Source organism: Molossus molossus, unplaced genomic scaffold (genome assembly GCF_014108415.1).
Source record: "Molossus molossus isolate mMolMol1 unplaced genomic scaffold, mMolMol1.p scaffold_m16_p_22, whole genome shotgun sequence".
NCBI lineage: Eukaryota > Metazoa > Chordata > Mammalia > Chiroptera > Molossidae > Molossus > Molossus molossus.
The window spans coordinates 19,399,773-19,413,320 of NW_023425358.1; the positions used below are offsets into that span (position 1 = coordinate 19,399,773).

Below are 13,548 nucleotides of genomic sequence, written 5' to 3' on the forward strand. Positions count from 1 at the left end.
AGTCCTACCATCTCTCTGATACATGAATCCCTGCCACATTTTCTCTGCCCAAACCCTTCAGCAGCAGGAAATCCACTACCCCACAGGGAGTCTGCTCCCTCTTGGACAGTCCTCACTAGTCTGATATTTGCCTCTACAGAGCCTCAGACACGATCCTGGGCATCACCCTCCTTCTGTCATGCACGGTCCACGCCAGCCCGACGGGCAGAGCCAGTCCCCACCCACGGTCTGTCTGCTAATCTAAGAAGTGGCATAAACACCATACAGAGGCCAGCGTAATCCAAGCCAGAACTCTAAAAGGGTCATGTGACTCTTATTAATTGCAACCTTAATTAATAAGCAGCCCAGCTAAGTGGAATAGTTAACTATTACTCCCATGTTTGTAGAATTTGAATCCAAATGGTTTGCCCAAGGTCATGCATCCAGTATGTGGTTTTAAAATTTGTTTATGACCATCTCAGATTCCTCAGTCCCCGCCTTGAGCAGAGTTACACAAGCCAGACACTGAATTGCTGCATGGCTTGGAAAAGTCACTTTCCTTCTGTAGGCCTCAGTTTTCCCAACTGAAGATGGGAAAATGAAGATGTTTGATTAGATGATCTCTAGATTTTCTTTTAGCAAAAAAATTTTATAGAAGTTTATTTAAAATGTTTGAGCCCTGGTCGGTTTGGCTCAGAGGTTAGGGTGTCGGCCTGCGGTCCAGAGAGACCTGGGTTCGGTTCCCGCTAAGGGCATGCACCTCGGTTGCAGTTTGTCCCCCAGCCCTGGTTGGTCATGCAGGTGGCAGCTACTTGATGTGTCCCTTTCACGTCGATGTTTCTCTCTCTCTCTCTCTCTTCCTCTCTCTCCCTCCCACTCTACCTGAACAAAAAATGGAAAAATGTCCTCGGGTGAAGATAAAAAAATAAATAAAATGTTTGATCTCCTGAGACCCCCTAATCTAACTAAATTTGCATCTCTTGAGCCAGAATCAATTTTTCTTCAATATGAAATATGATAAATAACCCACAGGTCTACCCCAAAACTCTAACCTGGACTCTATGTCCTCAATTTTCTAGGATAACACGTCTATAGTCAGAAGTTCCCTTGGATCCCATCCATCCACTGACTCGAATGTCCTCATCCTAGAGCTGAAAGCACTCCTTGCCTTTCTCTCCATCTTTGTCCTTGGAACCGTCTAGAAGTCAATTTATTCTCCAGGTAAAACTCCACTTAGTCCAAGCCACCGCGTCAATGTCCGTTGGAGAGCTTCGGAGCACCTTCTGATGAGCACGGAAAGGCCGTTTTTCCCTAACATGTGTTCAGAGCGTCTCCTTTCCAAGCCTGACCGGCAGACACGTGCCAGGTCCGAGAGCCAGCCGAGCCCTGTGTCCCTTCCCACTAAGGGAAGACATGTTCAAACCCTGAGACACCTGGAATGAGGTTTTCCCTACTGACCTCCGGCTAGGGAATGGCTCTGCCCAGAAGGCCCACACAATCCGTGGACAGCCCACGCCAATCGGCCTCCCAAGAAAGACCCCCCGGCGGGGACGAGCCTCACCATTGGGCATGAGCTCCACCACCAGGGTCGGGTAGGCGATGTTGGTACAGCCCACCTTGGTGCCGCAGTGTTTCTCGCATTCCGAGGGGAGGGCGCAGGCAACTTTTTCTGGAGAGAGATGAAGAGCCACGTCAGCAAGCAGGCATCGGGAAAATACTTTCAAGGTTCACGTTCTTAAGTGAAGGCTTCAAACAAGACATGCCTGCCGGAGGCCCTGAAATAGCCCTTCGCTGCCATGCCCCTGCCCTGCTGGTCCTGACCATCTCCAGGCTTTGACAGGGCAGGAAACACAGTCCCTAGAGGAGGAGAAAGCAAAGAAACGCGTAGAGTGGGAAGGGACAGGCACGCTCCTGAGACTTCAGCGACCCTGCAGCTCCAGAGCAACATTGTCTTGTTCGCCGATTGTCAGTGCCTCGCGGCTCCTGATTCTGAAGCTTATTTTAAGCGGCTCTCGAAAGTAGGGTTAAACGCTCAGACAGCTGAGGAAATTCCCCAGTGCGAGGGCTGTTGGCTCATACTTCCAAGATGTGGACAATCTAGGTAGAGGTAGAAAGGAGGTGGCCTGGGAGGGGAAAGGAACACGATCTAAAGACTTGGAGAACATTCTAGAAACTTTTCTAGAATTCAGATCAGCAAACATTTATCAGGCACCTACTACAGGTGCATCATTTAGGGCTGCCCCTTATAGCACTGATTTATCTGAAATGTTTTTGTGTTGTGTCCATTATAACGTAAACCACGCAGCGAGTGTGTTTTCTCGGGACAGGCGGGCCGGGGTGGCGCGTGAGAGCAGGCGCAGCAGCCGGAGGAAGCAGATGCCCGGCTGTCTGGCCCTCGGGTCGGACGCTGCTGCCAAGCTTTCCCTCCGTGGTGCTCTCTTTCCTTTTTTTTTTTTTTTTTTTTTTTTTTTTTGCCATTATGTCGTTCTAGGAAAGTTTGAACCTATGACGGATGATCAAAGGGGGGTAAATGCAATGACAATGCTGGAGAGGCCCCAAAAGGACCTAGAAAGAATCTGTCACCCTAGAAAACAAAGTGCGGGACTCAGGGCTCCTTCAAGGACACGACCGGAAACAGGGCCCGGAGCAGCAGGCAATGAGAGACTGGCTGGAGTCCTTGGACATTAAGGACCTGATACGCACTGTGACAGCCTGCGTGGGACTGAGCAAGGAGTGAGCAACTAGGAGCTGGAAGAGCTACAGCTGGAGGCCTATCATGACTTCAGAGAATTTGCAGACACCAGGGAAGGCAAGTCCATGGGTTCTGTGACCTCGAGGGGCTCTGTGTCTAGAGGAGATCAGTGATGCTTGGTAATGCGAGGCAAAGAAGGGGGGGGCAAAAAGGAAGGAGCAGGGAGCTACAGGGCTTTAGAACTGGCTTGGAGCCAGGAATGGGGGAGTGGCCACTGAGCCCAGCACAAGGTATCACCTGTGTACAGGATGCGGCTGATCATTCCTGGCATCACCATGAGGAACATGGGCAGCAGCTTCAGGTACCCACACATCACGCAGCCGGCCTTCACGTGAGACATGTTTTTGGCTGACAGGCAGCGCTGCACAATGACCTGCCGGGGAAAGCCTGGTGAGGTGCAGGTCGTGACACCTTCTGGCCACCCCAGCTCCCCTCCCCCACATCCTGGGTCCTTGGCCTGGCCCTCTCATGTTACCAAGGCTCAGTGACCCCCAGATCACATGAGCCCTGCCCTACCTTTCCCAACCCCACAAGCCACAGACAGACACGAGTCCCTGCAGCACCCAGAAGATGTAGTCTACGCTGCGCACCCAGCAGGGGTACCTGATCTGTGCACCAGTACCACAGGGCGAGGATGGACAGCCCAAAGATGAGCCCGGGCCATGGCAGGTCTCCCTTGAGGGGGTCTCGGAAGATGTGGAAGGAGTCGTTTCTTGGGGTGTAGCATTCCTCTTTGATGGTGGTGTTTGCATCAGAAACCACGGTTGGAATGGCTTTCATGTACTTTTCCATGAAGGCCTCATACCCTCCCACTTCATGAAAAGCTGAAAAACATCAGTAATAAAAATCAACATCCCAAAACTCTCAACTCTTCACAGCAGTTTGCTCCTGGGGATGCCTGAGAAATGGAGAGGACCTGACCCCCAGCCACAGCCCTCCCTGTGTGGTCTTGAGCAAGCCACTTTCTGGGCCTCAGCTTTCTCATCCGTAACCCTGCCCAGCCCCCTCAGGGACTACTGCGAGGATCCCAAGCAACAAGCTGCGAAAGGACTCCAACCATGAACATCTTTGCAAAGGGAAGGTATTTGAATTACTAAAAGAAAGACCTTGGTTTTGAACCGGGTTCAAAAACCCTGTTTCTCCCTTTACCCCCTACTGTCAGCATGGCCTTTGGGACCCCAGACACAGACCTAGAAACACACACAACAGGCCGTAGCAGCCCTCGTCCCAGCCATGTGGAGGGATGGACAGAGAATGGGTGAGGCGTCTGGACCCTGCCACTTTCGACTGTGTCCTTGAATAAGGCATTCCAGTCCCTGCCCTGCCCGCCCCCCAGTGATGGCTGGGAAACCAGCTCTCAGAAAACTGAGTATAGAAAGCAGAAAAGAGGCTTATCAGGACACACAGAGAACCTGGGCCCTCTTCAAAACAAAATGCATTTTATATCCTCCCATAACAAGTACCTCTAGAACCAGGGTTTCTAGCCTTATCTTTAGAATTTCACAGACAGATAAAATTTTACATAATTTGGGGGTGGAGGGGCCGATACAGGGTGTCTGAGTCTTAAATTTTTGTCAAATTAGGACATAAACAAGAAAATGATTACTTACTGTCATCAATTCATAAAAGAAAGGACATTTAACACCAAAATGTAGACAAAATAAAATCTGAGATTTAAGACACAACAGTTGAATATATTTAGCCTGATGGGTATTTAGTCTTATCCCTTTTTTTTTTTTTTTGGTCCAGTTTCTCTGTGGAGAGAAGACCACATCATCACAGCCCACAGTGGGGACCACTGGGCCAGACTGTCTGAGAAGGCAACAGGGAATACAGGTGTCGTCTGGGCCAGGCCACCCTGAGACCTCCAGGGCTGAGGAGGTGCCCCCACACACCCACAGTGATGGCCGATCGGGGCTGGACCACTCCCCTGGGGAAGGCAGGCAGAGTGGCTGGACTTGATTTTCTCTCCCTGGGCCTGTACCTCTGCCTCCCCACCTCCTCAGTCTGCCCCAGCCCCACTTACCAAACCCGGTCAGGATAAAAGACCCCACAAGCATGATCGCCGTCTGCAAGGTGTCCGTGTAAATCACAGCTGCCAAGCCCCCTAAGCAGACAAGAAAACAATATATCTGACCTCACGTAGGAGAGCAACCAGTCAGCCTGCCTCCTGCCCGCACTGCTGCCCCTCAGGCACCCGCCTGCCCTTCCTTCCTTCTCCTGTCCTGTTATAACAGTCCGCCACCCAGCATGATCCAACATCTCCACTCTTAACAGAAATGCTGGGAAGACCTTGAGGAGAGGAGAAATGTGTCTCCCTAGTTAAGGAGGAAGAGCTCCATGTGATCCTTTTAAGCCAGGAGATGACTCCTCTGTGGTAAGAAAAAGCATCTTCCACAAATGAAGGCAGGGAAGAGCAAAGAGCGGACATCTCTACAGGATGTCTGGGACGTTACCAAATCAACTCATTTAAATGGCTATGTGTATGCTGACTCTTCTCAGACCATCTAAGTACTTCTTGTCCCCGAGGCTCACATAAGGCTCCAGCTGAGCAGCACGCGGTCACCGACCCTGGCCCCTGGACTGGGGCAGAGGTATGCCTCCTCAAAGGTGCTCCCAAGTGTCACTTGTGTCATCAGCTTCTCCAATCACCTCTTGAGTCATCCTCTAGAATCTCTTTGTATGTGTTACTTTCTCCTTTCTTCCCTGCAGTGCCTCCCAGTCCCTGTCACATCAAATCCAAGGCCTCTGTCTGGCTTCTACAGCCCCTGCCCTGTGACTTTACTTGAATTATCAGGCCTTATCACACACACACACACACACACACACACACACTCAACTACTTCCCACTGACCACCCTCCACCAGCTAAAGGCATCTGCTGCTCACCCTGCCTCTGCCCCATGTCATGCCCATTCCTGCCTCCATTCCTTGCTCTCACCTGTTCCTGCACCTGGCACTCCCTCCCTGATTCTCCCCACTTAGCCACGTTCTCTCCACAACCTGCAAGGCCACGCCCTGCCCCGCCTCCTGGAAGTAGCTGTCTGGACTATTCCAGCCAACAATGGAGTGTTTCTGAGGCAACCTGCATAACTAGGGTCTGTGATTTGGAACCAAGCCAAACCCCCATCCTCAAACTGTTTCCTGGGTGGATCTCTTCCTCCAGAGGAGCAGCCTTGTTTCCTGCTTCCTTCCATCCCTCCCAAGTGCCTAACCCCGGACAGGGCTGAGCGAGTCATTTTAATGGACTCACCTGTGATCGTGTAAAGGCCGGTGATTGCCAATAAGAGAAAGATGGCCAGGTACAGGTCCAGGCCCAAGGCTAAGTTGATGAATATGGCCCCAGAGAAGATGTCTGCCTGGAAGGAAAGGAGAGGTGAGTTAGGGGGGAGAGACCAGCTGGCTGCAGAGCCAGGAGGTGAGCTTGAAGAGGTTAGCAGCAGCTTTCAATGCCTGTGATTTCTGGGGTCCAATGTTGACCCACTCCCCCTTGCCCTTTGGCTGAAATACCACAATTAAAGATTCATATTTTTAACCCCAATTAAGCATATGAAAGACGCCCTGGCCGGTTTGGCTGAGCGGTTAGAGTGTCAGCCTGCAGACCTATGAGTCGCGGGTTCGATTCTGGTCAAAGGCAAGTACCTCGGTTGCGGTGCATCCCCAGCCCTGGTTGGGGTTGTGCGGGAGGCAACCAGTCGATGTGTCTCCCCCACATCAATGTTTCTCTCTCTCTCCCTCTCCCTCCCTCCCACTCTAGCTGAACAAAAATGGAAAAATATCCTCAGGTGAGGATTTAAAAAAAGAAAGAATGTGAAAGACAAGTACTACACAATTTGATCTCTAATATATATGATCTCTAATAGCCACATTTATAAAATCAAAGACTGGAATGATGATTACCAGGTACTGGGGTGAGGGGAAAATGGAGGGCTATTAATCAATAGACATAAAGTTTCGGGTAAGTAACTGCCCCCAGAAGTCAACAATGATGTATACACACTTAAAACCTGTCAAGAGGATAGCTCACATGCAAATGTTCCTCCCACAATAAAACAAAAATAAAAGAATGCAATGCCCGAGAGTCCTGCTCTATTTCTAAGTTGTTGGTTTTTTGTTTGTTTGTTTTTTGGTACATGCCCCCTTTTTGGTACGTGCCCCTAGCGGGAACCAAACCCAGGACTCTCTGGTCCACAGGACGACGCTCCAACCGCTGAGCCAAACCGACCAGGGCTCTATTCCTAAGTTTTCCAACAAAATTTATGTAAGATGATAATAGATATTCCATGAAAAGAAAAGGATTCTATGGTCAAAGAAGTCTTTGAAATGCTGGATTAAACAAAGTTAAGGCAGTTTCTTTACCACACAACTTCTCTGAACCTTGAATGTACAGTGTGTACTGTGAACCCCCAGGAGGAGAACATGGTAAATAACCCTTCACAAACCCATTTAACTATGGAACTCCATTTGCCAAGGAACAACTACTACTGCCTGAGGTCCCTCCCAACGCACCTGTGGACTTCTGTTCTAAGCTATTATCCACTGTTTACACCTTAGTGTGCAAAGGTTTATCATTATCAGATGTAATTCCAAAAGCAAGTTGAGTGCTAGAGAGTTCCATGGGAGGGAAACCCCAGCCCCACCCTGAAGTGGAGAGAATGTTTAGCAACATCATAATTTTATCTCTCCGGCCAGAGTCTATCTTGACCCCAACACAACCAGAACATCACCAAGAATCTCTTGCATGGCAGGATTGGTGCTAGGAGGTTTTTGTTTTTGTTTTTATTCTCACCTAAGGACATTTTCCCATTTTTTGTTCAGATAGAGTGGGAGGGAGAGAGAGGAAGAGAGAGTGAGAGAGAAACATCGACGTGAAAGGGACACATCGAGTGGCTGACACCCACACAACCAACTAGGGCCGGGGACAAACTGCAACCAAGGTACATGCCCTTAGCAGGAACCGAACCCGGGTCTTTCTGGACCGCGGGCTGATGCTCTAACCACTGAGCAAAACTGGCCAAGGCTAGGAGGTTTTATCTAGATAAGCTCATATAACTTGAGAGAGGATTGTTCCCTTTTCACCCCTGAATTCACCAGTTCTTTTTTTAATATGTTCTCATTGATTGATTGATTGATTGATTGATTGATTTGAAGGGAGAGATAGAGATAGAAACATCGATGTGTGAGAGAAACTTCGATTGGCCACCTCCTGCATGCCCCCCACTGGGGATCATGGAGCCTGCAACCTGGGCCTGTGCTCTGACTGGGAATCGAACTGGGACGTCTCAGTCCACCGCACCATGCTCAATCCATTGAGTCACACGGACCGGGCTTCACCAGTTCTTGATACAGTTCTTTTTCTCCTCCCTGCTTCACTGAGTCCCATAAAGAACCTTCTACCTGGTGGGATGGTGCAGTTGCTAATTTATACCAGTAGAGAGCGCCAGAGTCACACAAAATGAATTTTCATGGCATCTCCAAAATACTACCAGGAATGATAGGATTAAGGCAGTGGTTCTCAACCTTCCTAACGCCGTGACCCTTTAATACAGTCCCTCATGCTGTGGTGACCCCCAACCATAAAATTATTTTTGTTGCTATTTCATAACTGTAATTTTGCTACTGTTATGTCTTAGGCAACCCCTGTGAAAGGGTCATTGGACCCCCAAAGGGGTCGCGACCCACAGGTTGAAAACCGCTGGATTATGGATCAAGGTGAATCTTCTGTTTTCAAATCTCTAGGTAGGAAAGAAACTAGACTTCCCCTAGATGCAATGGACAAGATGTTTTATTGCATAAAACCTAATACATTTCAGGGCATGTACAGGGCCACCCATTAAAAGCCCTGGGAAATGGTACCCTTGTTCCTCCTCTCTAGCCTTTTTTTTTAAATCCTCACCTGAGGATAGTTTTCTATTTATCTTCAGATAGAGTGAGAGGGAGGGAGAAAGAGAGAGAGAAACATGGATGTGAGACAGACACATTGATTGGTTGTCTCCCACACCACCTCGAACAGGGACGGGGACCAAACTGCAACCAAGGTACCTGCCCTCGACCAGAATCTAACCCGTGACTCTTTGGTCCACAGACTGATGTTCCAACCATGGAGCAAACTGCCCAGGGCATCCTCCTCTCTATTTTTACCTTCCCTTCCCTGCCCTCTTGCAGCTCCTCAGGGCCCTCCGGCGACTCAGGTCCCCACCAACCAGACCTCCTGCCTTTTCGTTGTCTGAGAGCCTGTCTCACACCAACTCCAAGCCTGTGTGATGCATGACCTCCTCCCCCAGAAGGACCTCCTGAGGACCCCGTGCCTTGGGTCCCCTACAGATCCTCTAGCCCCAAGGGACCTCGTGTCATTGTGCTACTTGGTGGAGAAGAGGCAGGAGCAGGAGTAGGGAGAGACATGGTGACTGAGAAAGAGAACCCACCCCAACCTCAGGGCTGGCAGTGCAGGACCTGGACTTGAACCCCAGCGCTGCCACCGGAGGCCCCAGTGACCGGATGAAACACGGCGCCTCTCCACGTCTGTGCTCTCATCTTTAGAGTGGGGCTTGTGACCCTCTTTGTGGCTGGAAGTGGGAACGTCCTGCCATTGAGGAAAGCATCTCCTTCCCAGGTCCTGGACCTGTTCCACCCTGTCCTCTGCAGCGGCCGAAAGAGGAGTCCCAGCTGCACCTTAGCCCTGCGGAGGGTGAAATGGCCACTTCTCCCTGAGTCTGCACACGGGGCCGCATGAAATCGTGATGAGTAAGCCTAATGCCCGTCCCTCCCCTCCTGTCCATGCCTCCAGATTGTCTCATAAAGTTATTTCCAGTGAAGGGCCCCATTTATGAATTACAGTGGAATGCTGTTAAGTGTGATTCAGTAGATGAACTAATAAACAGAGTCTCCAAATACTTGTGAGACATCTTGTTTTTAGAACACGTACTCTTTTTCCTAGTGCTAACAGGGCAGATAAAGAATTCTAAGAAAAACTCCTTCCTGAACAGGAAAAACCTAAGACAAATTCTTCCTCCCATAAGTCACTCCTAACTTCCGAGGAATTCTCTCTGCCCTTGGACCCCGAAAGCACCAGGAGTACCTGGGGTTACCACGCCCCAGCTCGTGTTGGCCTGGGTGCTCTGACATGAGTCCTTGGGTCTCTAGGTGCCTACACGTTATCCTGCTTCATGGGGTACTTTCTCCTCCGTACCCAGGTGCTTTTACAGTTTACCAAGAGCTCGCAGACACATGTTTAGGACTCGGCAATTCTCAACCTGTGGGTCGCGACCCCTTTGGGGGTTGAACAACCCTTTCACAGAGGTCGCCTAAGACATAACTATAGCAAAATTACAGTTATGAAGTAGCAACGAAAATAATTTTATGGTTGGGGTCACCACAACATGAGGAACTGTATTAAAGGGTCACGGCGTTAGGAAGATTGAGAACCACTGGTTAGGTCCTCAAAATAAGGTAAACTGACTCTATTTTTCAGATGAGAGAAATGAAGTCAGTGACGTGCTCAAGGGGTATAATCCAGATTTTCTGTCTCCAAGTCCAATGACCTTCTGACAACATTGAAAGGTAAGGGTTCTCCTTTCTGGATTATTTTCTGCAGAGAGCAAGGTCTTTTTTATTATTATTATTATTGATTTTTAGAGAGAGAGGAAGGGAGACGGAGAGAGAGATAGAAACATCGATGAGAGAGAACATCAATTGGCCGCCTCCTGCATGCCCCCCACTGGGGATCAGGCCCACAACCTGGGCATGTGCCCTGACCAGGAATTGAACTGGTGACCTCTTGGTGCATGAGTTGACGCTCAACCACTGATCCATAGTGGCTGGGCGCAAAGTCTTTTTTAATCCAAAAATGTTACTTGCTTTTAAAATAAAATCATGTTTATGTATATGGTCCAAAAATAAACAGCACAAAAGGTTACACATTGAAAAGTAAAAGGAGCCCCACTTCCATCAAGTGGTGACCGCCACCGAGAGCTTTTTGTCCGCCAGAGAATTTTTAAACAACCTGCTGAAAATAATAGATCAATGACTATATTCTACAGCCTCTAAAAATCATCATTCTGAAGGTGGAAACGTGGAAAAAAGTTGGCAGTTTGATGCGAAGAGGAGGGAGGAAGCCCACGGAATGTGTGGGTGTTGTCTGCAACTCTGTGCACACACCGGCAAGGCCGAGTACGAAAACGTATCCGAGTTACAGAACGGTGCGTGCTTCCCCTCCAGATGTTCTTAAATACTGTTTTCATTCCTTTTCTACAGTTTTAAAAGTAGAGGGAGCAGAAATTGTAAAACACAATCTGTTCCTTATGGATCTGTAGATATACATATATGTAGAAAAAATATAAAATCATTTTTGAGATGGAGAACCCCGCTGCTCAAATTTCTCTTCCCATTTGTGAAAGTAAACGGCCCAAGCGATGAGTATTCAAACCTTAAGCAAAAACAAAAGCTCTTATTTTCACCCAGCGATCCAAGCGGACAGTGAAGTTGCTGTAAAAGTTTACCGCAGTCGTGATCTGTGATAACAGCCCCAGGAAACGCACACAGGAGCATCGGTCATCACGTGGAATTCATAAAATCTGAGACTTTGTCTTACGAGATTGCGCACCTTTGAATAAGATAAATGACGCCGGGAAGTTTTACAGAACAGAATGTGTCTCAGAGCTCAAGAGGGCAGACTGCTCAGACAGAACCAATAAAATTCAGAGAACTACGTGGAGGAATAATCAAGTCTGGGCCTCAGAGCCCAAGAGGATGTGACCACAAGCTCGCAGCCGTAGCCACGACCCCACAGCACCGCTGCTCAGTGACCTGGGGCACCTCTGGGCCGTGCACCTGAAATACATTTCGTTTTCTCTTCCATCGGTTCCACACCCACTGGATCCCTACATCCTCCCCAGCCTTCCTAGCAGGTCCCAGGTGGCCCTGTCTGGACATGGCCTCCCTCCTCACCCGTCACAAATTACCCATGCCTCCACACACACAACAAACACGATTAATATTTGTGTGCAGTATAAATACCTGACTTCCTTACTTTGCTAACTAACCGTTCTTTTCTTTTGTCCGTGAACCTCAAACTCGTGTGCCTCTTAATGTGAGTGCCTGGAAGGCACATTTGACATCAGTGTATCCTTGTAAAGTGTTCATGCTCTGTGACCCACGGTGAGCCTAAAGCCAGCCAACTTTATAAAAGCAAAGCCTCACTGTCTGGCCCCCTCTTCCCTTCCCCAGAGCCTAAATGTCCCTCCTTCAGGTCCTTCATTGGCCCAGTATACAGCTGCTGTTCTCTCCCCCACGGTCTGCTCAAACCCCACTCTCAGAAACTCATTTATGTTGTAAGGTCATCCAGCCGGCTACATTCATTTTTCCCAAAGTCTGGAATGTTGACCCACTCAGTACTAAAAGACTGAAAGACTTAGAAGGCAGTGTGGGGGGGGGGTTACATGATGTCAAAAGGTTTGGATTTTGTTTCAGGGACTCTGCTTCTCATCCCAGTACTGCTACAGTTTAACCCCACAACGTCCCTTCCCCAACTGGACCTCAGTTTCCCTATCTGTAAAATAAAAGCAGAGGACATAGGACTAGATGATCCACCCTATTCTGTCATCCTCTGCCTTCATTCCATCCAAGCACAGAGCAGAAATGAGCAGAGGACACAGATTTTGGGGCTAGAGACGGAGATTCGATCCTGGCTTTGCCATATACCAGCTGCGTGATTTGGGACAAATTACCTAACTTCTCTGAGACTCAATTTCTCTTCCAGAAAATGGAAAATAAAATTAAAATCCCTATCCGTGCAATACTCTTACGAGAACTTCCATAAGTCAGGCCCCTAATTAGAGAATAAGTAGAGACTGGCACTGAATAAAAGTCAGCTGCCATCCTTCCTGTGCGCTATTCAAGGGGCTGTTGGCTCCGAGAAGCAGGCAGAGGAGGTGGGACACTAGGGAAGGCCTGTGATAGGAGCCCCAGAAACCACACAGACAGGGAGCATCCTACACCAAGCACTATTTAAAAGCAGAATTCAAAAAAACACAGCTGACTGCTGGGGGATGAGCTCTATCAGGACCTGAGCTGAGGGAGGCTGCCCCCGCTACCTGGGAGCTCCCATGTCCAGGGAGGTTTAATCAGTAACCTGAGCAATAGGTGAGGTGATTGGGAAGGCAGGGAGTGAGGTTGGGCACTTCATGTATTTATATGACTACTCCTCTACTAGCTTTGAGGGCAAAAAGTGCCCTTTCCATGGCAACTGTAGTCAACAGACTTTCACCCGCTTGAACTGTGGACTTGGAGAAGTCTTGCTCCGAGAACGGGAGTCCATTAATCAAGTGCCAGCTCACAAGCTGGACCCAGGAACTGTTCCCTTACCAACTGCCCGCAAGTTCAGGGTGACCTCCCCACCCTCCCTGCTTACGTTTCTTTTTCTCCTCTTATACGGCTGCCCTACCCCTTCAGGAAGTCTGATTTCTCTACCCCTCCCAGTCTCTGCACACTGATCTCTAACAAAATAGGAGTGTAACTAAAAACTAATCCCGAAAGAGCGAAGGAGAAGTGACGGAGGTGGAATCGTCACATGGCAGGGAAGGCACAAGGACACCAATCGGGGGAGTAGCCGCTTGAAGCAGGCAGCTGGGCAGGAAGGGAGCAGTAGTCCTGGGTGTCAGTCCCAGCTGCGAGACAAAGCCTCGTTGGCCCTATAGGTGAGCGCAGGTTTTCATTAAGTTGTGTAAAAAACATATATGCAAGACTGTTCAATGGGGAAATGATAGTCTGTTCAAAAAATGGTACTGGTAGAACTGGATATCCACATGCAAAAGAGTTAAC

The 13,548-nt window shown here is 49.1% G+C and overlaps 1 protein-coding gene across 2 annotated transcripts in view; it reads right to left on the reverse strand.

The window, feature by feature from the left end:
- The window catches only part of SLC5A1 (solute carrier family 5 member 1), a 59,083-nt gene that overhangs the window by 12,312 nt on the left and 33,223 nt on the right, over positions 1–13,548 (reverse strand). For both annotated transcript variants that reach the window (XM_036276587.1, XM_036276586.1), the window contains exons 6-10: positions 5,984–6,089; positions 4,758–4,838; positions 3,335–3,555; positions 2,969–3,104; positions 1,541–1,648 (exon numbers count right to left, since the gene is read on the reverse strand). In XM_036276587.1, the coding sequence (XP_036132480.1) occupies positions 1,541–1,648; positions 2,969–3,104; positions 3,335–3,555; positions 4,758–4,838; positions 5,984–6,089 (652 nt within the window). The remainder of the gene's footprint in view (positions 1–1,540; positions 1,649–2,968; positions 3,105–3,334; positions 3,556–4,757; positions 4,839–5,983; positions 6,090–13,548) is intronic.